We start from the raw sequence: 27,786 nt of genomic DNA, 5'->3' as shown, positions 1-27,786 counted from the left end.
ACAAGCCATGAAAAACAACCTCAGACTAAAACAGTAGAGGATCTCCTCATTCTGTATAAACAAAATCATTTCTTTATTATCTACTTTATCAGTCATGTAGTCAGAGTTGGACCTCCGCTGCTCGTCATGCAGAGATGAGCAGCTCCATTAAAGCTCCCACAGAGTGCATCCTGTAGAAAACGCTGAGCGGCTGACCCAAGTTCACCAGAACAAACCAAGCTGAGAAGCCGAAAAACTGTTTCCCGAGGCCGTTCTCGAACTGGGGGTGAACTCCAAACGCAGGGATGACCCACAGCTGCAAGGAGAGGAAACATAGGATGTGTTTTATAAATGCAGAAACGACAAAAAACTTGTATTTCTTCATAAATCACATAATAATCACATGATATTACCATAACGTTAGAAAGGATGAGGAAAGCACAGATTTCTTGTATCGCTCTTTTGGTCCAGGGCTTTTTCCCATCATGCTCTTGAGCTGGCGTGTTCCCCTCCAGCAGTGAAACCGCCGTCTTCCTCTCCTCTTGTATTGGCACAGCAACCTTTTTCTTAGGCTGTGGGACAGTTTATCATTCAAACAGAACCTTTCAATGACCGAGTTATTCCAATTTACAAAACATTCACATGAACTGCAGGTACCTTGAATATGCTGCTCCGCTGCTTGTCTTTCCTCTTGGCGAACAGGTTCGGGTGTCTGTGGAGGCCTTCGATGATGAAGATGTTCTGGAGGATAAGCTCCAGCAGGCTGAGGAGGGAGTAGGACAGGTCGAGGTCCCCCAGAGGCCCGTTGGTCCCCACAGCCAGCGCCGCCACCAGGGAGAAGTAGGACAGGGCGAGCTGGCCCAGAGCAGCTGCCACCAGGAGGAGGACATCCAGGCTACGAGTGGGGTTGTGTCCCGCTTCATTCGCCCTCCTCTCGAACCTGTGGACCAGCATCCCAGCCAGGGAGCACAGGGACATGACGGGCATGACGGCTAAATGGTAGCCGTAGAAAATGAGGAAGGCCGTGAGGCGAAGCTGCTGCTGGCTCACCCAAACCTGGTAGAGAATGAAGACGACCACGCCCGCTACGAGCACCAGGGCGCCAAACACAAGGCCGTATATGACGCCACCTTGGTAGACAACACCAAGGGTCAGCTTCTGGGTAACGTGGTGGTGACCTGGACTCATCCTGCGGCCCACGTTCTTCCACATCACATAGATCATGCAGCCGGCCATCAGGTAGTACTCCATGTTGAAGGGATAAAGGATTTCGAAGCCTTTCCTGAAGATGAGACAGGCTGCACTCGCACTGCACTGACAGAAGGTCGAATTGTCTGGAAGTAGGCAAGGAGTAATGTTCTTAAGAAACACATACAGTAGACAGGGGGTGTATTTATACCTGTGAAGTTTAACTACCTGCTAAATCAGAGGTTGTGTTGCTGAAATCAAGCTTGTCTTCCTTTTCTAACTCGATCTCCTCGTGGATGGTGTCCTCAGTCACGGCGTTCAGCCACAGCAGCAGGTCGGCCGAGAGGATCACCATCAGCCCGGACCTGCATGCAAATATAAACACAGTCAAGAAATAACATACACCTGAAGCTGGAAATGACAATCATCCTTTAGAGGGACAGTGTGTCGCATATAGGGGGAACTATTGGCAGAAATGGAATATAATATTCTGTTTTCTTTAAATACGTAGAACATTTGTAAAAGGTATATTTAAAATATAGAGAGTGATGCACCTGGTGATTATCTTGTGTCTGTGAATGCAGTCTTTGGAGTGAGCCCACAGTAAATATGTCTGCAGAAGAAAAGTAAACAGTTATTAAATAAGGGCACTTTTAAATAAACAGTCTTACAAACAGTGAGAATTTAAAGATTATTTTCTTTGAAATTGGTTGAAAAGGTTGAAATTAAGTGTGAAGGGGACGAATAATGAGCCAAACATGTACGTGTACAGAAGCGCTGGTTTTGTGTCTTATAATCCCTTAAACTTTTAATATACACCTTTTAATATAAACCGTTAATATACCTGCAGTGCGAGAAAAGGAGCCTCGATGAATGGAGAGAACACTTTAGCAGCAGGCTTACAGTCCTTCATACTGATCAAATAACCAATCCTGAAGATATATAGCAGCAGACTGAATGCAGCAAAGAGCATGAGGACCACTGGACCGGAGCAGGAGAGAGAGGAGAGAGACAGTTTCATTACACTGTCCAAAACAAATGTCATAATGAAAATAAAATAAGAAATAAATGAATAAATTTATAAATTACTCAATAAATAAGTAAATATGTCATTAACTTTATATAATATATATAAATAGGGATGCTATATAACTATACATAATAATATAAAAAATAAATGTAGCCATTGATTAATTGACAAAATTGTGATATAAATTGATATGTATATATTTATTTATCTTTGTATTAATTCCCTTTTTTATTTAGTCTTCTGTTTAATTTTACCTTTTATTTATTTATGTATTTATTTTTAAATAATTTTAAAAATTTATGTATTATTTAGGTAATTTCGCACTTATTTATATTTTATATTTATTTTTTAAATGTTTTTATTTATTTATTAATGCATTTATTGACAGCCCCCTCATTTGCATAATGAGGTAGAAATGCATAAAGAAATGTGTAAAGAAGATCAAAAAGAAAGAAAATAGAAAATTATACATAAATAAATAAATACATTTAAAAAATAATAAAAATAAATAAAAGGAAAAAATTAAACAGAAGAGTACAATAAGGGAATTAATACAAAGATAACTAAATAAAGAGGCACATTAAAAGTATCAATTTATTTATCAATTAATTAATGGCTAGATTTATTTTTTATATTTTTGCCACATTTAATGACATTTATTTATTTATTTATATATATATTTTTTTTTATTATGATTTTATCCTCCATAGGAGCTTACCGATTACAGTGATTCCCCCGGCATGGTGGTCTTTATGTGGGCAGATGCCGGGCTGCTTCCTGGCCCACAGCAGGTACCACAACATCCAAACCACACTGACCCCCATCAGCAGCAGCATGAACAGCTGGGGCTCCTGGTGCTTCAGGCCCTCGGGGTGAAAAGCCTGCCCGGCCACCAGGGCCGCTCCCAACAGCACCACATTCATACCCAGCAGACCAGAGATCAGACGCCTCCCACTGGGAACCCAAACCAGCACCGGATCCAGCTCCGGGTCCTGGATCTGATGGTCTGAGCTCTCACCACTTTGGGCATTTCCAGGTGAGGAGGAATCCAGCTCTGTGACTCCAGGATCTGGATTCATATTCACCTTATTTTGTCCTTCTTCTAAAACTCTTCAGTTCCTTTCACCACCTTCTTCTCTTTCTCCTTTCCACTCACTTTACAGGTTTTTCTCTCATTACTTTATCCTGCAGTTCAACATGTGAAGACATGCGTCTGAACTAGTAAACCTTTTGTGCCGCCTTCCCACACCAGGTGTGGTCACGATCCGGGACATTAATACCGGCACACCTTTTCACAGAAAAACCAACATGTTTACTCTTCATGTTGACCTCTGTCTTACCTGCTGAGCCACTTGAAGTTTGCTTCCTGGTCCCAAATGACCTGCAGATTCTGTCAATCCACAAAAAATCAGTGAGGTTATTTTACTTTGAAAGGGTTTATCAGGTGAGTTCTCTGCCAGGTAGTGTCACTGTTTGCGTATGCAGTCTACACCAGGAACTGATTTATGAACGTAACCTCATTCTTATCACTGCAGTGCCTCAAGTAGCAGCTAATAGTACAGTCACAGCTGATAATCTGTGGTAACTGATAGTATTTCTGTATTTAGTTTCAGTCTCACATTTAAAGGATCATACTTAGCCCATTTAAAGTAGTGCTGGGACGATTCACCTATCTCCTGATTCAATACTATTGCATGTTGTGATTTGATATTAAGATTTATTGCAATTTTTATTAACTTTTTTAACACTAGACCATGGGAAAAAGTTGAATCATACACATCTAGGGACTTTTACTTTGGAAAATGAAATGTTATGAATCATGAAATGTCCCCTTTTAAAACAAATTAAGTGCATTAAAACTGCATTTAAACTGCACTAATGCATGATGTTTGATAAGGAAAGTGACTCAAGCAGTTATCAGGCACTCACTGATTGATTTTTTTTTTTATCACTCAGTTCAGTTTGATGGGATTCAGACATGCGTGAACGCACAGGGAGATGTCATGTCAGCTACACGTATACAAAAACTAAACAAATAAACTGATTTCTATAGTGGTGATCTGTTGGCTGCAATTTTGCATCATCCTCGGGTCGGTTGTCAGCTAACATTAGCCTACCATAGAGCCACAGTATGGAGGACAGAACCTGCCAAAATCAAAAATAAATGAATAAATAAATAAATAACCCGATGAATAAATAAATGTCATTAGCAAAAATAATATAAAAAATAAATGTACCCATTAATTATTTGATAAAATGCGACATAAATGTATATTTCTATTTTAATTTCCTTCTTTATTTATCTTTGTCTTAATTCCCTTATTTATTTACTCTTCTGTTTAATTTTCCCTTTTATTTATAAATTAAATATTTGTTTTTATTATTTTTTTAATTAATTTATTTTTTAATTTATTATTTATTTAATAATTTATTAATATATTAATTTATTTTTGCACTTATTTTTTATATTTTATTTAAAATGTATATATTTATGTATTTATGCATTTATTGACAGCTCCCACATTTGCATAATAAGGCAAAAATGAATAAAGAAATGTAAAAATAAATGTGTAAAGAAAAGAATACAGAAATAAATAAGTCTTGTGAAATAAATAAGGCGTGAAATGCGAAGGGAAAATCGTGCATAAATAGATGAATAAATAAATGAATGAGTAAATATGTACATTTAAAAATAAATAAGTGCAAAAATGAATAAATAAATACAATATAAAGGCAAAAATAAATTAATAAAAACAAAATAAATGCAAAAATAAATAAATAAATTTAAAAAGTAATGAAAATAAATACATAAATAAATAAACGGAAAATTAAATAAAAGAGTAAATAAATAAAGGAATTAATACTAAGATAAATAAATAAAGAAGCAAATTAAAACTAAAAAAAATATCAATTTATGTCACATCTTATCAATTAATTAATGGCTACATTTATTTTTAATATTATTTTTGCTACATTTAATGACATTTATTTATTTATCGAGTCATTTATTTATTCATTTATTTTTGATTTTGGCAGGTTCCGTCCTCTATACCAAAGAGCACGGCTCTTAGCCTTGAAAAGTAAAAAAAAAAAAATGTCTTTTCAGAAAGATTGTCCTCGTTACTCAAAATAATCCAAACACCTTTAAATACTTTAGATACATTTTCAAACCATATGGAAATGAGTGTAAATCAGTGGATCCCCAAAACATACATTGAAATGTAAAACACAGTAGCATGGTTTGCATTGAGAGATGTGACTTGTAGTAAATGGGCTAAAACATGCAAATCCAGTGGTATAACTCTTTAACTTTTGCACTCTTCACAGCTCAACTTAAAGGGTGTGTTTGCAAGTTTCAACTTAAATTCAAATCACATATATTTTGCATTTATGCTGAACATGTTCCACACTGTGGTTTGCAATATACAATTTCAGACTCTTGTGATGTATTTTTCCTACCGTTCCAGGCGTGTGTGTTTGTAAAATAATTGAGCAGACAGTGAGGTATACATGCATTCCACTGTCACAATTTTTATTGTATTGTTTTACAGTACCTTTACTGTTATGATGTTTTATAGTAAAACTGCTTTACGATGATTGTGGTTTACAGTATGTTACTGTAAATATGTTTTATAGTATGATACTGTAATTGTGTTTTATAAAACTGTAAATTCTGTTCACTTGTAGGCTATAATAATAACACTTTACTATATTATATCTTGTTGTCCTGTAGGCTATAATAACACTTTACTATATTATATTATATTATATTATAGATCCTGTTGTCCTGTAGGCTATAAATACACTTTATTATATTATATTGTATTATATTTCCTGTTGTCCTGTAGGCTATAATTAACACTTTATTATATTATATTATATTATATTTGTCCGTTAGGCTATAATAATAACACTTTATTATATTATATTATATTATATTTCCTGTTGTCCTGTAGGCTATAATTAACACTTTATTATATTATATTATATTATGTTATATTATATTATATTTGTCCGTTAGGCTATAATAATAACACTTTATTATATTATATTATATTTTCTCGGTTTCTATTGGCCTACATTGTAAAAGGGGCGGGTCTTATCATCATAGCCCCGCCCCCGGCCTAACAACCAGCGCGCCTCGTGTTCGTCTCCTAGCAACCAGCCTGTCAGCTCCGTGCCTCTCCAGGCCGCTCCAGTCCGTCCGGACTAACAGCAGAACCAGAACCACAACGAGGCGGTTTAACCGTCCAGGACCTCCATGGACCCGGACCCAGAGTGAGCCAGGAGTGAGCCGGTACCACCATGACGGACCGGTACCACCGGGCGGCCCGGGACGGCTACCTGGAGGTGCTGAAGGAGGCCACACGGAAGGAGCTGAACGCCCCGGATGAGGACGGCATGACTCCGACCTTATGGGCCTCCTACCACGGTAACCTGGAGACGCTCCGGACCATCACCGGGAGAGGGTGAGCAGGCAGGCCGAGAATCACCACACCTCACCGGGGAGGAGGGCTGACACCAGGGGGGGGGGGTCATCTCATCCAATGAGGAGATAAAGCTTTAAACTATTTAAACTATTTGTATTATATTATATTATATTTGTCCTGTAGGCTATAAATAACACTTTATTATATTATATTATAATATATTATATTTCCTGTTGTCCTGTAAGCTATAAATACACTTTATTATATTATATTATAATATATTATATATCCTGTTGTCCTGTAAGCTATAAATACACTTTATTATATTATATTATATTATATTATATTTGTCCTGTAGGCTATAAATAAGACTTTATTATATTATATTATATTTCCTGTTGTCCTGTAGGCTATAAATACACTTTATTATATTATATTATATTATATTATATTTGTCCTGTAGGCTATAAATAAGACTTTATTATACTATATTATATTTCCTGCTGTCCTGTAGGCTATAAATAACACTTTATTATATTATATTATAATATATTATATATCCTGTTGTCCTGTAAGCTATAAATACACTTTATTATATTATATTATATTATATTATATTTGTCCTGTAGGCTATAAATAAGACTTTATTATACTATATTATATTTCCTGTTGTCCTGTAGGCTATAAATAACACTTTATTATATTATATTATATTTCCTGTTGTACTGTAGGCTATAAATAACACTTTACTATATTAAAAAAGGAGTAGGTAGAAGGAAAACTTATATTTCCCTACCCCTTTCTCACTTCTCCTCTAATAACTCATATATCATAGAATGATAATATAATATAATTTATAAAGTATCCCAGATTTATTTACATCCCAAATTAAATATATGAACAGCATCCCAAGTTTATTTACAACCCACATATCCATCTGGAGTTAAAAAGTAGATATAAACCAACCCTTAACACAACTCTTCCTCAACCATATACCTCCCAAAAATGTATTTTTTGTATAGCTTTTTAAAGTGATTTATATTTGTGCTCCACTTCAACCCATCATCTAACCCATTCCACAAATCCATCCCACAGACTGAAATACACATACTCTTCTTTGTTGTACGAACACAATGCTTTTTAAAATTCAATTTTCCTCCTAAATTATATTTTCCTCTTAAATTAGTTAAAGTATTTAAACTAGTTGACTTGTCTGTTTATGGGACTACATGTCATATTTGGCACATTTATTCTCTCTTGTGTCAATATTTGTTTGATTTTTATTCAATTATTTTGTCATTTTCTTTAAGTGAAAGTTCACTGTAAATAAGTGTGTTTTTCCTATTTCAATCAAAAACCTCACTTGTTTTAAGAAGAAGGTTTTAAATATCAAACTATAAACAAATTGTAATTAAGTCAGAGTTGACCATTTTGTAAACAAAGTGTTAAAATGTATAGTAATAATAATATTAGAAGAGACTTATGTCCCCACGTCGTTGTTTAATATGAAATATTATAATAATATATATAAATATATTGTAATTTATATATATATATATTGTATTTACATTGTAAATATGAAACTATAAACAAATTATAATCAAGTCAGAGGTGATTATTCTGTAAACACATTTTTTAAAATGTAAAGTAATAATAATAATAGAAGAGATATATATCCCCACTTTGGTGTTTGTTTATATAAATTGTCTTATCAGCAATAGAAACTCTGCAGAATCCTCCAACTTCTCATAATGTTAGTATATACAGTATATTGTATATTGTAACTTTACCTCATGGATCTGCTCATATTAGCATGAATATATAAACATTGTGCCACCTACATGTTCCTGCCCCCGTCACTAATGTAATCAGTGCTGTTGCAGATGGACGTCTATACATTTTAACAGCCTGATTACAGAGAAAAGGTCACTTGCAGCAGGATCTCCCCCCTAATACTCAAACATAAATACACTCTCTATAGTAGAAAGTATCTGAAGCATGATAACTATATATTTAATCTCACAGATGTGGCTAATCCATTACATGGCAGCAGCAGCTCCATTCAGTTAGAAGCCATTGTAAGCTCGGTGGACGAACGATACGATCTGTGAAAGCCTCGTGCATTGTTGCGTATATGTAAGAGAAAACTGAGATAATGATAAAAGGGTTTAGGAGTAAGTCTATATTCTGGTGAGATAAGTCGTAGCTAATGTATCACGGACGTCTTTTGTTAACAAAGAAGCCTGATATTTACTGCCACAGACCAGCAGCAGTACGTCACGCTGCTGGTGGCAGGTTTATAAGGCGAGCGGTAAAGTGGATGCAGGGAAAGGTCGCAGTGATGGATAGGTCGTCTTCTTCCTACGACGGTCCCAGAGTGGATATGAAACAAAGACAGACAACTAGAGCTGAGCTGCACATCAATGTTCAAAGCATAAAGTAAAAATGAGAAAAGAAGAATATTTCTGCGATACAGTTCACAGGAAAGTTAGCGTTTTTTCTCACGTGAACTTTTCTGATTTTATTTTGTAAATCATTGGTGCTGCGAATATTTTCCTACAACACTTTTTTATTTATTCATCTAAATAAGACAAACTTCTCAAGTGGCCAAAGTGGCAGTCATGTAAGAAACTTTGCCTAAATAAATATGTTATAAACATTGGAAAAATTATGATCATATGAGTAGAATATCTGATATTTTTTATTTATTAATTTATTTTTGCATTTATATTTAATTAATTAATTTATTTATTTAATTTTGCACTTGTTTTTAATTTATTTTATATTTATTTTTGCACTCATTTTTCAATTTATTTATTAATTTATTTATGCACGATTTTCCCTTTGCATTTCACCCTTTATTTATTTCCCCAAACTTATTTGTTTCTGTATTCTTATCTTTATAAATTTCTTTACACATTTCTTTCTACATTTCTTTATGCATTTCTGCCTTATTATGCAAATGTGGGGGCTGTCAATAAATGCATGAATACATAAATATAATAATAAATGAATATATACATAAATTAATAATTAATGTAAAATTAATAAATTAATTTAAAAATTGTAGCAATTTGTTTTACATTATATCAATTCATAAAATATGTTTGCTAAATTGATGACATATTTATTTATTTATTTATTTATTTATTTATTTATTTATTTATTTATTTATTTATTTATTTATTTATTTATTTATTTATCAAGTGATTTATTCATTTATTTATTTTAGATTTTGGTACGTCCAGTCCTCCATAGGTTTCTGTGTCTCTAGGCCAATAATGAAGCTTCATGTGCAGTCTGCTGGGTGCTGGGTGCTGTGTACTGGGTGGGAACTTGGAGGCAACAGTTAACACGTTTTGGTTGGTATCCAGTCATACATGTTGCTAGTAAACAGGAGGTTGTTATCGGTTTGTGTATCACCTCTGAGTCAGAGCTGCTGGCGTAACTGCAGATGGTCAAGTTACTATGTGAGATACGGTACGGTGTGATTCCTCCGTTACTACAGTGATACATTTCTTGCCTGTGTCTTTGGAATATGATCTGCTTCATTACTTTCAGCTGACAGGGAGAGAAAGAAGAGTAAAATATGATGCTCTGAACATAGAAATGAACCACACACTAATTGCTCTCATGAGATATTTGCACGCTTTGCCAGGTTTGCAGACAGGAAATCAGGGTGCTGATAAAGGTGTTGACCCTGCGGCGTGAGGTAACAGTGTCTCTAGGTGTCTGCAGAAAAAAGGCTCTTGGTGTGTGAGATAAATAATGCAAAGTCACCTCTGTCTTGTTTAACCTGCAGCGTTTCAATTATTGATCAGGGCTTCGCCGCGGCCCGGCCATGTGGGTGGAGAGCAAACAGGAAGAGGAGGGACTCCATTTACAAACACTGTCCTGTCCGTGTTGTTGTTGTTTGTCCTGTTATTGCTTGCACAGCATTGTGGGTAGTGCTTTACTGATATCACGGTAATATTTGGGAAAAGACCGCAAACTTATGGAGGACGGAACCTGCCAAAATAAAAAAATAAATGAATAAATAAATAAATGACTCGATAAATAAATAAATAAATAAATATATGTCATTAAATTTAGCAAAATTTATATTAAAAATAAATGTAGGCATTAATTAATTGATAAAAATGTGACATAAATTGATATTTCTGTTTTAATTTGCTTCTTTATTTATATATTCTTTCCCTTATTTATTTACTCTTCTGTTTTCCCTTTCATTTATTGATGTATTCATTTTTTATTAATTTATAATTTATTTATGTATTTTTGCATCTATTGACAGCCCCTTCATTTGCATAAGGAGGCAGAAATGTGTAAAGAAAATAATACATAAATAAATAATTTTGGGGAAATAAATAATGGGTGAAATGCAAAGGGAAAATCGTACGGAAATAAATGAATAGATAAATGAATACGTACATTTAAAGATAAATATAAAAAATAAGTTTAAAAATAAATGAATAGATTAAATATAGATACAAAATAAATGCAAAAATAAAGAAATTAATCTAAAGATTTATAAAAAATATATACATAAATAAATAAAAGGGAAAATTAAACAGGAGAGTAAATAAATAAGGGAATTAATAAAAGATAAATAAATAAGCAAATTAAACCAGAAATATCAATTTTTGTCACATTTTAAGAATTTATTTATTTTTAGTATTATTTTTGCTACATTTAATGACATATTTATTTATTTATTTATCGAGTCATTTATTTATTCATTAATTTATTTTTGATTTTGACAGGTTCTGTCCTCCATACACATGACATTGAGAATATTTTAGATAACACTAAGCTACGTTTCAGAAACTGTTGTCCCCGTTAGTCACTCAGACACAAAAACATGGGAAAAACAGAAGTTATGTAACCTTTAAGGTTAGTAACAGAAATGATACTGTATATGTGAATCCAGTAATGTTGAGATCCAAAATGGCGTCTTGTCTCCTCCTCCTGTCTTCCAGAGGTGACCCGGACAGGTGTGACATCTGGGGCAACACGCCGCTTCACCTGGCAGCTGCCAACGGCCACCACAACTGCCTGTCCTTCCTGGTGGCCTTCGGTGCCAACATATGGTGTCTGGACAACGACTACCACACGCCGCTGGACATGGCCGCCGCCAAGGGACACATGGACTGCGTTCGCTACCTGGACTCCATCGTCGCCAAGCAGATCACGCTCAACCCGAAGCTGGTCAACAAACTGAAGGACCGGGCTTTCCGTGCCGCAGAGCGCCGGATCAAAGACTGTGCAAAGCTCCAGAGGAAGCACCGTGAACACATGGAGAGGAAGTTCATGAAGGAGTCGGCGGCTTTAGACAACTTTGATGCTGTCAGCTTCTCTAGCTACAACAGCGGCAGCACGCTGAGCAAGTTCAACACTGTCACCTCCAACATGCCATACTCGCAGGTGGTTGCTCTTTGACTTTGTGTTAATGTGGAATATTCGGGTTAGCTCCTGTTCTGTTAGCTCTCAGTTCTCAACATATTATACCGTTTAGTGACTTTCCTCACTCTTTCTGAAAAGCTGAAACGGGATGAAAAAAATATATATATAATTTGTTAGCGTTCAACACACACCTCCCTTGAGTTTAAACTAGTATTAACTCTTTTTTGGACACTTGGGGGGCAGCAGAACTATGGAGGAAGGAACCTGGCAAAATCAAAAATGTATGAATAAATAAATAAATATGTCCAAAAATAATATTAAAAATAAATGTAGCAATTTTACTTTTTTTTAAATTTTACATTATATATATATATATGTATGTATATATCTTTGTATTAATTCCCTTATATATCTTTACTCTTCTGTTTAATTTTCCCTTTTATTTATTTATTTATTTATTTTTGCAGTTATTTTTTATGTACTCGTATATTTTCACATATATATTTAATTTTTTTTATTTATTTTATATTTATTTTTAAATGTCCTTATTTATTTATTTATTCCTACACAATTTTTTCCTTTGCATTTCACCCCCTTATTTAATTCCCAAAACGTATTTATTTCTGTATTATTTACACATTTCTTTTTACATTTCTTTTTGCATTTCTGCCTCATCATGCAAATGAGGGTGCTGTCAATAAATGAATAAATACATAAATAAATACAAACATTTAAAAATAAATATAAAAAATAAGTGCAAAAATAAATAAATAAATAATGAATGCAAAAAAAAATAATATATTTAAAAATTATTGCATAAGGGGATTAATACAAAGATAAATAAAGAAGCAAATTTATTTATTTATTTATTCATGATCTCAGTAAGTTTTTCTTGATTCTAAATGTCTGTACTTTCCTCTCAGGCCACCCTCCACTCCACAGCCAAGGGCAAGGCCAAGATACAGAAGAAGATGGAGAAGAAGAAGCAGGTTGATGGAACGTTCAAGATCTACGAGGACGGGAGGAAAAGTGTGCGCTCGCTATCCGGCCTGCAGCTCGGCAACGACGTCATGTTCCTCAAACAGGGCACATACGCCAACCCCAGGGAGCGGTCTCGCCTCAACATTCGTGACATGTTCCCCCGTGACAATGACGACGACGACACCGTCTCCCGTGCCATGAGCGACCCGGGCCTCTACGAGGCTGCGTATTCGGAGATCAGCGCCGACTCCGGACGTGATTCCCTGTTCACCCGACCCGGGCTCGGCACCATGGTGTTCAGGAGGAACTATCTGACCGGAGGTATGTTTGGTATCGGGGCACGGGATGAAGGGAGCGTAGTAGGGAGTGAACCCGTGGGCCGGGCGCCTAATGTTCGTCTACGAGGACATCTGCCTCGGCGCTCGCCCAGCTTCGATCAGGACAGTATCGGCAGCGCCTTGAGTCTGCAAGAGAGAAACCTCCAGGAGTTGCCCTGGGAGGAGACTGATGTTGGGTTGGATGAGGACTTGGAGCCAGAGAACAGTCCTCTGGACACCTTCCTGGCCTCTCAAAGCCTCGGTGAGTTCATGGCGATCTTTAGGAGGGAGAAGATCGACCTGAAGGCTCTGCTGCTTTGTTCAGATCACGACCTCACCAGCATTCACATCCCTCTGGGCCCAAGGAAGAAACTTCTGGATGCCTGCAGGAGACGTCTGGACACCATAGATGAACCAGAGGCCATTGAAGACACTGAGCTCTGAAGGTCAGTGTGGAGAAATCATATAATGAGGCAGAAATGCATCAAGAAATGTGTAAAGAAAAGAATACATAAATAAATAATATAAATGCATAAATATATAAATAAATACGTACATTTAAATAAAAAAATAGTTGCAAAAATAAATAAATAAAATATAAATGCAAAAATAGATAAAAATAATAATAATTTTAAAATTAATAAAAACAAATACATAAATACATAAAATAGAAATTCTAAAATAAATGAAAGAATAAAAAATAAATGCAAAAATAGATAAATAAATAAAACATAAATACATAATTAAATAGCATGGGAGTAATAAATAAAGGATTTTTAATTTTTTTTAATATTTATTAATTAAGTAATTAAAAAAAATTTGGCATGTTTTGTCCTCCATAGAGATATGGATCCTGCCTCACCTCTGGTTATAGTGTTTGTTTCATTAGCTTTCGTTCTCTTCATGTTTTTTGTTTTTTTATACATTTCTGCCTCCTTATGCAAATGAGGGGACTGTCAATAAATGCATAAATAAATACATTTAAAAATAAATATAAAAAATAAGTGCAAAAATAAATATTTAAATAAAAAATAAATGGGAAAATAAACAGAAGAGTAAATAAATAAGGGAAATAATACAAATTGCATTTTATACCGGCTTAATGGCACCATCTAGTGGCGACTTGTGATATAACAAGAGGCCTGTAAGTCATTAAGAAGCATGACACTTGTGTTATGTAATTTTTATCAGAATACAGTCATACATAATGTTATTTTTTCTATGTATTTACAGATTAAACACTGTGAAGATGTTTTGCATACATGATGCTGACTCCATGTACTGTTATTAATCTACAATACAGTCGGTGGAGGCAACATGGAGTCAAGGCATCTGACTGAAACTGGGAAAAGAAGTGATTAACATTTTATGGGAAAGCTTTGCCACATATACAAACACATGGACGCACAGTCTGTCCAATGAAAGTTAGCCTGACATGTTATCGTTGCGATACTGTATTAATTAATGTATCAATGAATGATTTGTGTATTAGTGAATGTACTTAACCCTTTGAATATGTTGTTTATTCTGTCTTCATTGTACAGTTTTCTGTACGTTAAACATGTTATTTTACTCCATGGCATATATGGACACATATGATGACTTACTGTTTATGATGAAATTGCCACAGACTGACTGTTGCTCTGCAAATACTGCAATAGTAAAAACAATGGGGTGGTATACTGTGAGGTTATGTGAGTGTGTGCTAGATAACGGGGTAATCTCACGTTGCTCCGGGGTGTATTTGGTTTCACTGAAAGTCTGTCTGTCTGTCTGTGCACTTGAGAGTATGACTGTGCATGAATGTTCATTTTATGTTGGTAAAAATCTGTTTTTGTATCAGAAGATGTAACCCACAACCATAATTATCTTTTGCTAAAATAAAGTGAAAACTATGATTGTTTTAAGTGTGAATATATGTTGATATAACCAACCAGTGTTGACTTAATAGAAGCGTCACAGCTGCAATTTTCATGTGTCATTCTCTGGCAAAATGAGTGACACTGACGACTGATTAGTGCTTGTATAAATAAAAACAACAAGCTCAAGGCTGTGGGAGGATGTTAGTGGAGCTGGCAGACGGCCTGGAGCTCTTATGTTCCCTTCTCTGAAGTATCTGCTGTCCTTTGGAGTGAAAAATACACACACTATGTTTTAAAGAGCAGTCAGCATGGCCGCAAGCCCAGAACACTGGCCTGTCTCCAGAAAATAAACGAAGCAGCGCCGACACCAGATATATGCACGCAACTCACATGTACTCTCACCTGCGCCAACTCATAAACACACCCTGACCAACAGGGCACATTCTTGCACACCAGCATCTTCTCCTTTTCATTCTGAGCCTCTGCCCCTAGTGAAGAAATATGGAGGACGTAAACTGCCAAATTTATTTATTTATTTTTTATTTATCTATTTATTTTTGCACTTATTTTTATTTATTTTATTTTTATTTTTAAATGTACTTATTTATTTATGTATGAATTTATACTATGCACGATTTTCCCTTTGCATTTCACTCCTTATTTATTTCCCCAAACTTATTTATTTCTGTATTCTTTTCTTCACACATTTCTTATTACATCTCTTCTGTTTAATCTTCCCTTTTATATATATGTATTTTTTCTTATACCTTTTTAAATGTATCTATTTATTTTTGCATTTTTAAAAATGTATTATATATTTATTTTTAAATGTATGTATTTATTTATGTATTTTTGCATTTCTTGACAGCCTCTTCATTTGCATAATGAGGCAGAAATACATAAAGAAATGTATAAAGAAAATAATACAAAAATAAATAAATGCATAAATAAATAAAAAATATATATATAATAAATACAAAATAAGTGCAAAAATTAATCCATCAATTAATTAAATAAATATAAATGCACAAATAAATAAATAAATTACAAAATTAATAAATAAAAGGGACAATTACAAAAGAGTAAATAATAAGGGAATTAATACAAAGAGAAATAAAGAAATATCAATTTATATATAATTGTCGGTTTTGGCAGGTTCTGTCCTCCATAATGAAACAACTGAACAGCCGCTGTTAATCCACTCCTTTCTCCCTCTCCTTTCTCAGGACATTTGCCAAGGTTACAGAGATGGGAGGGGAGGGGATCTGTCACAAAGGAGCACAAGGGGGGTGAACGACATGCAGAATGTATGAGACACCAGAGAGGAGGGACAAGTGGACTCTGAGCTGAGCAGCTGCAGTTTTCTCGAGGATTTCCAGCACGGGGCAGCCTTACGTCTATCGGGTCGTGGGACAATAAAGTCCACTGCTGCAGCAGGAGTCAGCTGACAGGGAAAACAGAGAGGAAACAGTGTAGAGGGACGAGGAGGTAGAGGAGGTAGAGGAGGAGGAGGGTGCTCAAGGCTCTTGAAGCAGCAGAAAGGGGGCTGGGCCTGTCTGACAATGCTCCTCACCAATGAGGACTTTCGCAATGCTAACTTTGACCTCTGGACTTTATACTCAGGGTGCAGCCGTGTTAAGCACTGACTGCTTGCAAGAGGACACAGACTGCATGTTTTGAGCAGCAGGACGGCAGCTGACATGCAGAGTGTACCGGAGGAGTGGAGGGATGAGAGAGGAGGAGATGGGAGGATGTTGGTGGAGAGGAAACTGGATTCAGAGATCCAGAAGAATGGAGGTGAAGAGTCACTGATGATGGAGCTGACGAGGCTGGTGCAGAAGATGGTGAGAGAGAGCAGCTGGTGGGAGAGGAGGGGGATCGATTGCAGCATCCTGGCAGCAGCATTCCTCTGTCTGCCACCTGGTGAGACAACTTCATACAGCTTTTCTTTAACAGTTGGTAAAGAGGGGATGTTATCACAGCAACTAGAAATACAGAACGTGTTGTACCTTTAATGTTGATGTTTTTCAATTATCAAACTGTGAAGAACGGAACCTGCCACAATCAAAAATAAATGAATAAATAAATAGATAACTCGATGAAAAAATAAATATGTCGTTAAATGTAACAAAATAATATTAAAAATAAATTGTAGCTTTAATTAATTAATAAAATGTGACATAAATTGATATTTCTGTTTTAATTTGCTACTTTATTTATTTATTTTAAATTAACTAATTTATTTTTGCACTTATTTTCAATATATATGTATATATATTTAAATGTAAATAAATTATATTTTTTTAAATGTAAATATTTATTTATGTATTCATGCATTCTCATTTGCATAATGAGGCAGAAATATGTGAAGAAATGTAAAAAGAAAAGATTACAGAAAGAAATAAGTTTTGGGAAATAAATAAGGGGTGAAATGCAAAGGGAAAATCGTGCATAAGTAAATATGTACATTTAAAAATAAATAAAAAATAAGTGTATAAATAAATTAATACATAAAACATAAATGCAAAAAAGAAACAAATACATTTAAACATTTCTAAAAATAAATACATGAATAAATAAAAGGGAAAATTAAATAGAAGAGTAAATAAATAAGGGTATTAATACAAAGATAAATAAAAGAAAGAAGAAAAAAATATATAAGCAAATTATAACAGAAATATAAATTTATGTTACATTTTATCAATTAATTAATGGCTACATTTATTTTTAATATTACTTTTGTTACATTTATGACATATGACACTCATTTATTGAGTCATTTATTCATTTATTTTTTTTATTTTGGAACGTTCCGTCCTCCATATCTCATGGCGTGGACGTGTTACTGTGACCCCAAACATCAACCTGCCCAAGGGCTGCAGATAAAAAACACATTTACATCACATTGACGTTAATTAATATGTTCTGTTCCTGATAAATAAATGAATAAAATACAGTAAACTGTCTGCAGTGACATCACATCTTGGATGTAGGAATACGTCTGCAAACATTTAATTGAATATGCATATTTTCTTTTTCTTAAACATAAAATATTCACATTTTAGAGGCTGAAACCAGTGGAATAGTGCTTAAATTATTATCAAAAATGTTTCCAGTTAATTATCTGTCTATCATACTCGTATCGTAGTATCGTACATGGCCCCTTACAAATACAATTAAATGAATAAATTGACAAATAATTTCAGCCTTATTTGTCTCATTAATTAATTAATGTCATCTGAAACTTAATCATTTTGCATCAAGCATGTTTGCATTTTTAAAATACAAACGCAGCTCTCTCTCCACAATCCAACACTGTTGTCATAACGGGGTCACACATTCACCGTATCCTATGGTGCCCCTCTATGTGGGTCACTGGTGGTCAGCTACTGACCTCAATTAGGACCGGTTCCTGTTGTGACTCATGTCACTTGATCACTGGAGCTGACAGCTATTAGCAGCACCACATGACACCTGGATCAAGCTTCTAATCTACACTTGTAGACGTTCCTGCAGTGAACGGATTATGGTGCATTCTTTCATTGCATACTTTGTGAGTTTTTCCTCTAATGAATCCGTAGAGTATATCAGTATAAGGGTGAATTTAGTCCCACGGTGCAGCTGAGGAGGCATCTGTCATTGTGTATCAAAGCTTGTGACTTAAATAGTCTGCTTTGAAATAGGAGGTGCAGTATATTAGCACCGTTTTATTGGGTTAGGAAGGAAACATGTCACCTAAAACCCAGCTGTAAGAGCCAGCCAGAGAAGCCTCGCTGGCTGCTTGTGATGCAGGGTTATTAAAGTTAAAAAGCACTTCATTAATTATTTAATGTGATTGGAGTGAGGTCATTTTTATGGAGGACAGAACCTGCCAAAATCAACACCAAACTTGATAAATAAATAAATATATAAGCACTATTCCACTGGTTTCAGCCTCTAAAATGTGAATATTTTATATTTTAGAAAAAGAAAATATGCATATTTAATTAAATGTTTGCAGACATACTCCTACATCCAAGATGTGATGTCACTGCAGAAAGTTTACTGTATTTTATTAATTTATTTATTAGGAACAGAACACATTAATTAACGTCAATGTGATGTAAATGTGTTTTTTATCTGCAGCCCTTGGGCAGGTTGATGTTTTGGGTCACAGTAACACGTCCACGCCATGAGATATGGAGGACGGAACGTGCCACAATAAATGTCAACATTTTCCAGATAAGAAATACCTGCAGCAGGCCTGCTGTACTGTACTATATATATTATTATTACATATTATTCATTCATTTTTTATTTTGGCACGTTTCATCCTCCATACATTTTATCATCAAACTGAATTGCTGACAGAAAGTTTAGCTGTTAGTATAAATATCTTAATGTTTCACAAATCACAATAATTTAAATGCAGAAACTTCTGCAAACAACAGATACATGTAAATAGAAACGGTACACAGTGATGTCACCACGCCAGGATCCCCCTGTGTGATGAAACGCTGTCAGACACAAAACACCTGCAGGATGAAGTTACATTCTTTCACCTGATCTTCCTGCATGTTACGGTTTAAAGGAGCTCACAGATAACAGATACAACACTTTGGACCAGAGCCAAATGCCTCTTATTAATTAATTAATTCATTAATGAATTAATGAATTAATGAATTAATTAATCGCCTTAGATTGAATTCCCTGTGCTCTGTCTTGCAGCCTTCCTGCTGCTGGGTTCCTCCCAGGTCCTGTGGTTTATAGCGGGCATGCTGCTGATGGGCATGGCTCACGCCGTCATCGCCTATAAAGGGACACATCTGGCCAGCCACGGGTCGCTGAGCGAGTCGCAGGCCTGGGGGAAGTTCTGGGCCATCTTCTTCATCGAGGTCAGAAAGATATTTATCATTAAACACCTGAGGCAAAGCTTATTCTCACATATATAGCTCTGTAGCAGTGAGATTAAAAACACTACTGTGGTTTTGTGCAAGGCAATTAAAGGAATAGTTTGACATTTTGGGGATAATACGTTATTTGCTTTCTTGCTGAGCGTTAGATTAGAAGATGGATACCTCTCTCATGTCTGCAGGGTGAATATTGGGGAAAGGGCTTTTGCATATTCTGCACCCTCAGCATGGAATTTGCTCCAAAATGACCTAAAAATCAAGGAGCTGGTATCATTAAACATGTTTAAATCTAAAATGAAGGCTTTAGAAGCAGACTCTACGGCATGCCAATGTTTTTAGCCCCCTTGTTGTACAACTGACTCTCAGAAAAGTTCCTTTTTGTCCCCCCATTTGTCTTTAGATAGTTCTCTTTTAATGCAAATTTTAGTGCTTTTAGTGTTTGTGAATTGTATTTTATCTCTGTTTGTGTCTGCAACTTTCTTTTCTTGCTGCTGACCGTCTTGGCCAGGTCTCCCTTGGAAAAGAGGTTCTTAATCTCAATGGGACTAACCTGGTTAAATAAAAATAAAAATAAAAATATGAAGCTTCAGCTAGCAGCCTAGTTAGCTTAGCTTAGCATACAGACTGGAAACAGAGGGAAACAGCTAGCCTGGCTCTGTTCAAAGCAATCAATGATTAACATGTTATATCTCATGTGTTTAATCCGTACAAACACAGATGACGTGGTGTTATGGGGGATTATGTGCAGGACTATTTCTTGTCACCACAGTGACAACAACAATCCAGGAAGTCACTCATTACCCAATACAAGAAATATAAGCCCTCGTAAAACCACAACTTGTCTTTTTCTTTACTTTGTTTTTGTACAAATTAAACAAACAAGATATAAAGTGTTAATTAGCGAGTTTTAGAGGTGCTGGTTATGGAGGAGGGAACCTAAAAATAAATGAATAAATAAATAATTGATAAAATGTGACATAAATTGATATTTCTGTTTTAATTTGCTTCTTTATTTATTTATCTTTGTATTAATTCCTTTATTTATTTACTCTTCTATTTCATTTTATATTTAATTTATTTTTATTATTTTTTTATTTATATATTTATTTTTGCACTTATTTTTTATATTTATTTTGAAATGTATGTATTTATTTATGTATTTATGCATTTATTGACAGCCCCCTCATTTGCATAATGAGGCAGAAATGCATAAAGAACTGTATAAAGAAAAAAATACAAAAATTAAGAAGTTTGGGAAATAAATAAAGGATGAAATGCAAACGCAAAATCGTGCAGAAATAAATGTATAAATGCATAAATGAATATGCACATTTAAAAATAAATATAAAATAAATAAAAAAATAAGTGCAAAAATATATAAAATATAAATGCTAAATAAATGAATAAATGCAAAAATAAATTAATTAATTAATAAAAATAAAAACATAAATTGATAAAAGGGAAAATCAAACAGATGAGTATATAAATTTATGTAACATTTTATCAATTAATTAATGACTGTGTGATGTGAAGCAGGGTGAGGTATAATATTAAGTTCAGTGAACTGTTGAACCTGTGAATTCGGATGTTTAATGAACGCTCAGATGCTCTTTAGGAAAACGAAATGTCATCATAGCATCTGCTGTTCTTTGCCCTATTGGCTGCTTATCAAGGCAAATGCAAAACAAACATCCTAAAACGAGGGTGAAGTCCATCAATAGGGTTTTATGTGTTGCATCAGTGTTTTGTTGTTTGGATGTTCATAAACATGCCCATCTGTCCTTGTGTTCATCCACTCAGATCTGTGGCTCATTCTCAGCGCAAGCCGGCGTCCATGGCCACATTAAGATGCATCATGCTCATACTAATGTCATTGGACTGGGTGACTCCAGCGTATGGAAGGTCCCCTTCCTGCCTCGCACTGTCTACCTGTTCATAGCTCCCCTGGTCGTGCCCATCATCACGCCACTTGTTGCACTCGGTAAGAGGAGGCGCCAAAGCACCAAAGACGGACAGCCGGTTTAGGATTTCACTCAAATACTTCAACATTAAATGTGACTATCAACATAAAGTTGAGATAGATTTCTGACCCTCTGATCCTGTTCCAGTTCCCCTGTTACCTCGCCTCTCTCACTCAGGTGTGAGTTTATTCTCATATATGTGATTCTGTGGTTTTGCAGCTCATCTCAAAGGACATTCTTTGGCTCTCATCGTCAGGACTGTCCTGACAGTAACGCTGGGCCTGTATTCACAGTACTGGCTGCTGATCCACGTCTCCGGGTTCCTGTCGCCTCTCAGCGCTTTGCTCTGTATGCTCGTATGCAGAGCAATGTTCTCTGTGCCGTGGATCCATGTCAACATTTTCCAGGTGAGAAATACCTGCAGCAGGCCTGCTGTACTGTACATGTTCAGTACATACTGTATGTACGGAGGACGGAACCTGGCAAAATCAAAAAGAAATAAATAAATTACTTGATAAATAAATAAATATGTCATTAAATGTAGCAAAAATAATATTAAAAATAAATGTAGCTATTAATTAATTGATTAAATGTGATATAAATTGATATTTCTGTTTTAATTTGCTTCTTTATATATTTATCTTGGTATTAATTCCTTTATTTATTTACTCTTCTGTTTAATTTTCCCTTTTATTTATTTATGTAATTATTTTTTATTTATTGACTTACTTTTGCATTTATATATATATTTTTTTCTTATTTATTTATTCATTCATTCATTCATTTATGCATGCATGCACAATTTTGGCTTTGCATTTCACCCCTTATTTATTTCCCAAAACTTATTTATTTCTGTGTTCTTTTCTTTATACATTTCTTTATGCATTTCTGCTCCATTATGCAAATGAAGGGGCTGCCAATATCAATAAATGCATACATTTAAAAATAAATGTAAAAAATAAGTGCAAAAAACAAATAAATAAATACAAAATAAATAAAAAAATAAATAAATAAATTTAAAAATGAATAAAAAATAAATACATAAATAAATAAAAGGGAAATTAAACAGAATAGTAAATAAATGAGGGAATTAATACAAAGATAAATAATTAAAGAAGCAAATTAAAACAGAAATATCAATTTATGTCACATTTTATCAATCAATTAATGGTTACATTTATTTTTAATATTATTTTGCCAAGTTTAATGACATATATATTTATCTATTCATATATTTTGGATTTTGTCAGATTCCGTCCTCCATACAGAACAGCTACTAAATGGACTAGTAATTCACCCAGACATAGTCAAGCACATGTGTTCACCTCACAGATTTGGTAAAGACTGCTGGTTGTTGTGAGAGCACCTCTTGTTCCTCAAACTCAATGCAGCATTGTGCTCTGATAGATCAGAGTAGTCAGTGAACTAAAGGGATAAAAAGGAACAATTCATGCATGATTTTCCCAGATGGAGTCTGAATGCTTCAGCTCATTGTGCATTGTTCTGATCAAAGTGTGTGAAGGTGGATTAGAAAACACGGGTTCTTGATGTGAAGTCGAGGGTCTAACAGGGGAAAATGTTTGTTCTCTCTGGGGGGTCAGACTGAGAAACCTGTTCCTCCCAGGATCCTGATGCTGTTGTTGGCCATTGTCTTATCTTTGTCCCCCAATGAACTCTGTACTACTAGCCGAGGGTAACCTTGACTCCTATGGAGGACGGAACCTGCATAAATATATAAATGACTTGATAAATAAATATGTTATTAAATGATTAAATGTAGCAAAATAATATTACATTTTTTATATATATTTATATATAAAAATAATATTAAAGATAAATGTAGCCATTAATTAATTGATAAAATGTGACATAAATTGATATTTCTGTTTTAATTTGCTTCTTTATTTATTTATCTTTTTTATTAATAAATAAAAAAATTAATACAAAAAAATAAATAAAAGGGAATATTAATCAGAAGAGTAAATAAAGACAAAGACATTTATTTCTCAAGCCAAACCTGAAATTTAACACTACAGTATATACGGTGTGTAACTATTCAATCGCAGTTATTAATCAGTGAAGTATGTAACGACACTGCACTGGTCTTTGTTTGTTAAAACACCAGAAATGTAATTAACTTGTGGTTTTCAACAGATTACATACTTTATATAACCTGTGTTATTGCCTGTAGACATTGAACTCGAACTGTGTGTAATTTGCAGCACATTGGCCTCCACATGTTCTCTGCGACCAACCGACCAAAGAGGATCTACCAGATGACCCACGGAGTCCTGAACCTGCCGCGTAACCCCTTGCTGGACTGGATATTTGGACACTCACTTATCAACTGCCACGTGGAGCACCATCTCTTCCCCTTCCTGTCTGATAACATGTGTCTAAAGGTAAAATCATTACATATTATCAGTTGTGTTTTGTAGCACAAAGGGTGATGTATGCTTTACGTCACATAACAGAAAGAGAGAATAAGAATTGTTTAGTTCAGGTTAAAGAGTTCAGAGGTGGGAACAAACAGGAAGCCACTTTATTGTCCACTAAAATCAAAGTATATGGAGGACGGAACCTGCCAAAATAAATGAATAAATAAATATGTAATTAAAATTTAGCAAAAATAATATTAAAAATAAATGAAGCCAATAATTAATTAAATGATTGATTGATTTGAAACTGAGGTTTTATTATTAAAGAACATCGTGATAAGCAAGAAATACAAGCTTGTATTTGTTTTGATTGTGTATTTATCTCTGATAATTACACTAATGTATCACAGTTAATGTGAAAGGCACATTTAAAGCAAATATTATGTGTCTACACTGATATTGACTTTTATTGTCTGTGGGCTCACAGAGGTTTATTTTCCATTAGAGTCGTTATTTGTGGAGGAAGAGGCTGTATAATGGTTCTTAAAGGGACACGCCACCAATTATACGCATGAATGTCAGTTCACTCATCACGAGGAGTTCGACTTCTTCTCCCTGTGAAAATAATATTATATAATGTCTTTGTTGGCTCTGGAGGACGTTTGACGTTTCTCAGGCATGAGACTTTTACAATGCAATACAATACATCTTTATTGTCCACCTGTGTGGATATTTGTCTTCGGCTCAATAAATATGTCATTAAATGGAGCAAAACTAATATTAAAAATAAATGTCAGCATTAATTAATTGATAAAATGTGACGTCAGTTAATATTTCTGTTTTAATTTGCTTCTTTATTTATTTATCTTTGTATTAATTCCTTTATTTATTTACTCTTCTGTTTAATTTTCCCTTTTATTCATTTATGTATCTATTTTTATTTATTTATGCATTTATTTATCTATTTATGCATTTATTTTTTATTCATTCATTTATTTTTGCATTTATTTTTTATTTATTTTTTTATTCTTTTTTTAAATGTACGTATTTATTCATGTATTTATGCATTTAGTTATACATTTAATTATGCACGATTTTCTCTTTGTATTTCACCCGTTATTTATCTCCCCACACTTTTTTGTATTCTTTTCTTTTTACATTTATTTACACATTTTGTTTTACATTTCTTTATGCATTTCTGTCTCATTTTGCAAATGAGGGGGCTGTCAATAAATAAATAAATACAGTTAAAAAATAAATATTAAAATAAATAAAAATATGTACCAAAATAAATAAATAAAAACTGAATACATAAATAAATAAATAAAAGGGACAATTAAACAGAAGAGTAAATAAATAAAGGAATGAATACCAAGATAAATATATAAAGAAGCAAATTAAAACAGAAATATCAATTTATGCCACATTTTATCAATTAATTAATGACTACATATATTTTTAATATTATTTTTGCTACACTTAATGACATTATTTATTCATTCATTCATTTATTTATTTATTTATTTATTTATTTATTTATTTATTTATTTATTTATTTTTATTTTGGCAGGTTCTGTCCTTAATATACTTCAGATCTGATACTGTACCTGCATATCTATAGCAATGCACCAAGACTGGTCCCTACTGTTAACCTGATTTTTGTAAATGCAATGTCCATTTACTGTCGATACTGTTCAGTGGTTTCTTAGTTGACTTGTCTACACTTCTAAAACTGAGCCTGTGTCTGTCCTCCAGGTGAAGCCTGTTGTGTCCAAGTATCTGACTGAGAAGCAGCTTCCGTACCAGGAGGACAGCTACCTCTCCCGCCTGCAGCTTTTCTTCCACAAGTACCAGGAATTTATGGTGTTTGCCCCGCCGATCACAGAGCTGGTGGGAGTCCAGTGATGAAGAGGCAATGAAGGAGAACAACTATTCAGACTAATGAGCTGCTGCTGCTGCAAAGCACAAGTGTTAAAGTGACCTGTTACAACCTCCACAGTCCAGGTGTGAACAGTCTCTAACGTAGGTTTTAATCAATAACACATTTATGTAGTTTAATATTAGGTGCTAAAATAATCCTCATGATTTATTTTTTAAAGACTATTATATGAACTGAATAAATGTTCTTCACTTTTAGAGGTAATTTCATAAATAGCACAAAGATAAGCGCTCAACCAAAAGCCGACTTGATTATGTTAAATGGGTGCTGCATTAAAGGTCACAGCGGGAGGTTAATCGCACCTTTTGAACTGACTTGGGTCTGTTTCATGAAGCAAATTCACCTCAGTGAAGCTCTCTGCTGGTCCAGGATAACTGGTTTCACAAAGGGTTTCCATCCGCCTGCTATAACTCTTGGTTTAGGATATTGCCTGTGATTCCTACTGGGAAATAATAACGATGAATTAATGTAAAAGTTAGAGAAATGAAGCACAGCAGTAGCATTTAAAGAACTAAATACAGTAACCAAATGTGTTATAAATTACTGTGAATTTACAGTATCTAACAGGCTTTTTTGTACAATAAGAATAACTTATTGCCATTTTTCAGGATACAATTTTACAGAGCTAAAATCAAATCAATCCAAATATTATGCTATAGGATATACTGAAAACTTATTTATCATAGTAATAATATTTAACCTTTAAAGGAATAGTTCAGATGTCAGATTTATTTCAGATTTGATCAGATCATCTAACTCTCAGCAAATAAGCAGATAAGAGTATATCCCAAAATGTTGAACTATTCCTTTAACAGTATCTGTTTGGATGTGGAGAGGAGTACTTCTATGGAGGACGGAACCTGCCAAAATAAAAAATAAATAAATAAATTACTAGATAAATAAATAAATATTTCATTAAATTAAAATTAAATGTATTTATTCATTGTTATTAATTCATTTTTGCATTTATTCTTTATTTAGTTTTGCAATTATATTTTTATATTTATTTTTTAAATGTATGTATTTCTTTATGTATTTATGCATTTTTTGACAGCCCCCTCTTTTACATACTGGGGCAGAAATCCATAAAGAAATGTAAAAATAAATATATAAAGAAAGTTTGGGGAAATAATATATATAAGGGGTGCAATGCAAATAGAAAATCATCCAGAAATAAATAAATACATAAATAAAATAGAAATGCAAAAATAAATATATAAATACAAAATAAATGTAAAAATAAATAAATTAATTTGAAAATAAATAAAAAATAGATACATGAATAAAAAAGGGAAAATTAAACAGAAGAGTAAATAAATAAGAGAATTAATACAAAGATAAATAAATAAAGAAGCAAATTAAAACAGAAATATAAATTTATGTCACATTTTATCAATTATTTAATGGCCACATTTATTTTTAGTGA

General features: G+C 33.9%; 3 protein-coding genes across 7 annotated transcripts; 2 read left to right on the top strand and 1 right to left on the bottom strand.

Moving 5' to 3' along the window:
- On the bottom strand, positions 1-3,675 carry LOC119479007 (proton channel OTOP3-like). Its single transcript, XM_037754169.1, has 8 exons — positions 3,538-3,675; positions 2,916-3,382; positions 2,012-2,148; positions 1,722-1,780; positions 1,396-1,532; positions 637-1,313; positions 393-551; positions 1-295 (listed from the first exon to the last, which is right to left on the bottom strand). Exons 2-8 carry the CDS (start codon positions 3,274-3,276, stop codon positions 125-127), a joined length of 1,701 nt encoding a protein of 566 aa, XP_037610097.1. The 5' UTR covers positions 3,277-3,382; positions 3,538-3,675; the 3' UTR covers positions 1-124.
- On the top strand, positions 3,079-16,944 carry LOC119479016 (Usher syndrome type-1G protein homolog). 5 transcript variants are annotated; one of them, XM_037754183.1, is made up of 5 exons: positions 3,079-3,233; positions 6,356-6,666; positions 11,607-12,051; positions 12,954-13,774; positions 16,814-16,944. In XM_037754183.1, exons 2-4 carry the CDS (start codon positions 6,503-6,505, stop codon positions 13,770-13,772), a joined length of 1,428 nt encoding a protein of 475 aa, XP_037610111.1. In that variant the 5' UTR covers positions 3,079-3,233; positions 6,356-6,502; the 3' UTR covers positions 13,773-13,774; positions 16,814-16,944. The 5 variants fall into 5 exon arrangements, with proteins under 5 accessions (XP_037610111.1, XP_037610107.1, XP_037610110.1 ...); XM_037754179.1 differs by lacking the exon at positions 16,814-16,944 and adding an exon at positions 16,417-16,553; XM_037754182.1 differs by lacking the exon at positions 16,814-16,944 and adding an exon at positions 14,562-15,229.
- Positions 16,891-27,249, top strand: fads6 (fatty acid desaturase 6). The gene is made up of 6 exons (XM_037754209.1): positions 16,891-17,113; positions 19,898-20,064; positions 21,883-22,063; positions 22,263-22,450; positions 24,266-24,445; positions 26,177-27,249. Exons 1-6 carry the CDS (start codon positions 16,891-16,893, stop codon positions 26,324-26,326), a joined length of 1,089 nt encoding a protein of 362 aa, XP_037610137.1. The 3' UTR covers positions 26,327-27,249.
- Positions 27,250-27,786: the final 537 nt, after the last annotated feature.

This window comes from Sebastes umbrosus, chromosome 20, assembly GCF_015220745.1.
Source record: "Sebastes umbrosus isolate fSebUmb1 chromosome 20, fSebUmb1.pri, whole genome shotgun sequence".
Lineage (NCBI taxonomy): Eukaryota > Metazoa > Chordata > Actinopteri > Perciformes > Sebastidae > Sebastes > Sebastes umbrosus.
This window is presented reverse-complemented; position numbering and strand designations above follow the sequence as displayed.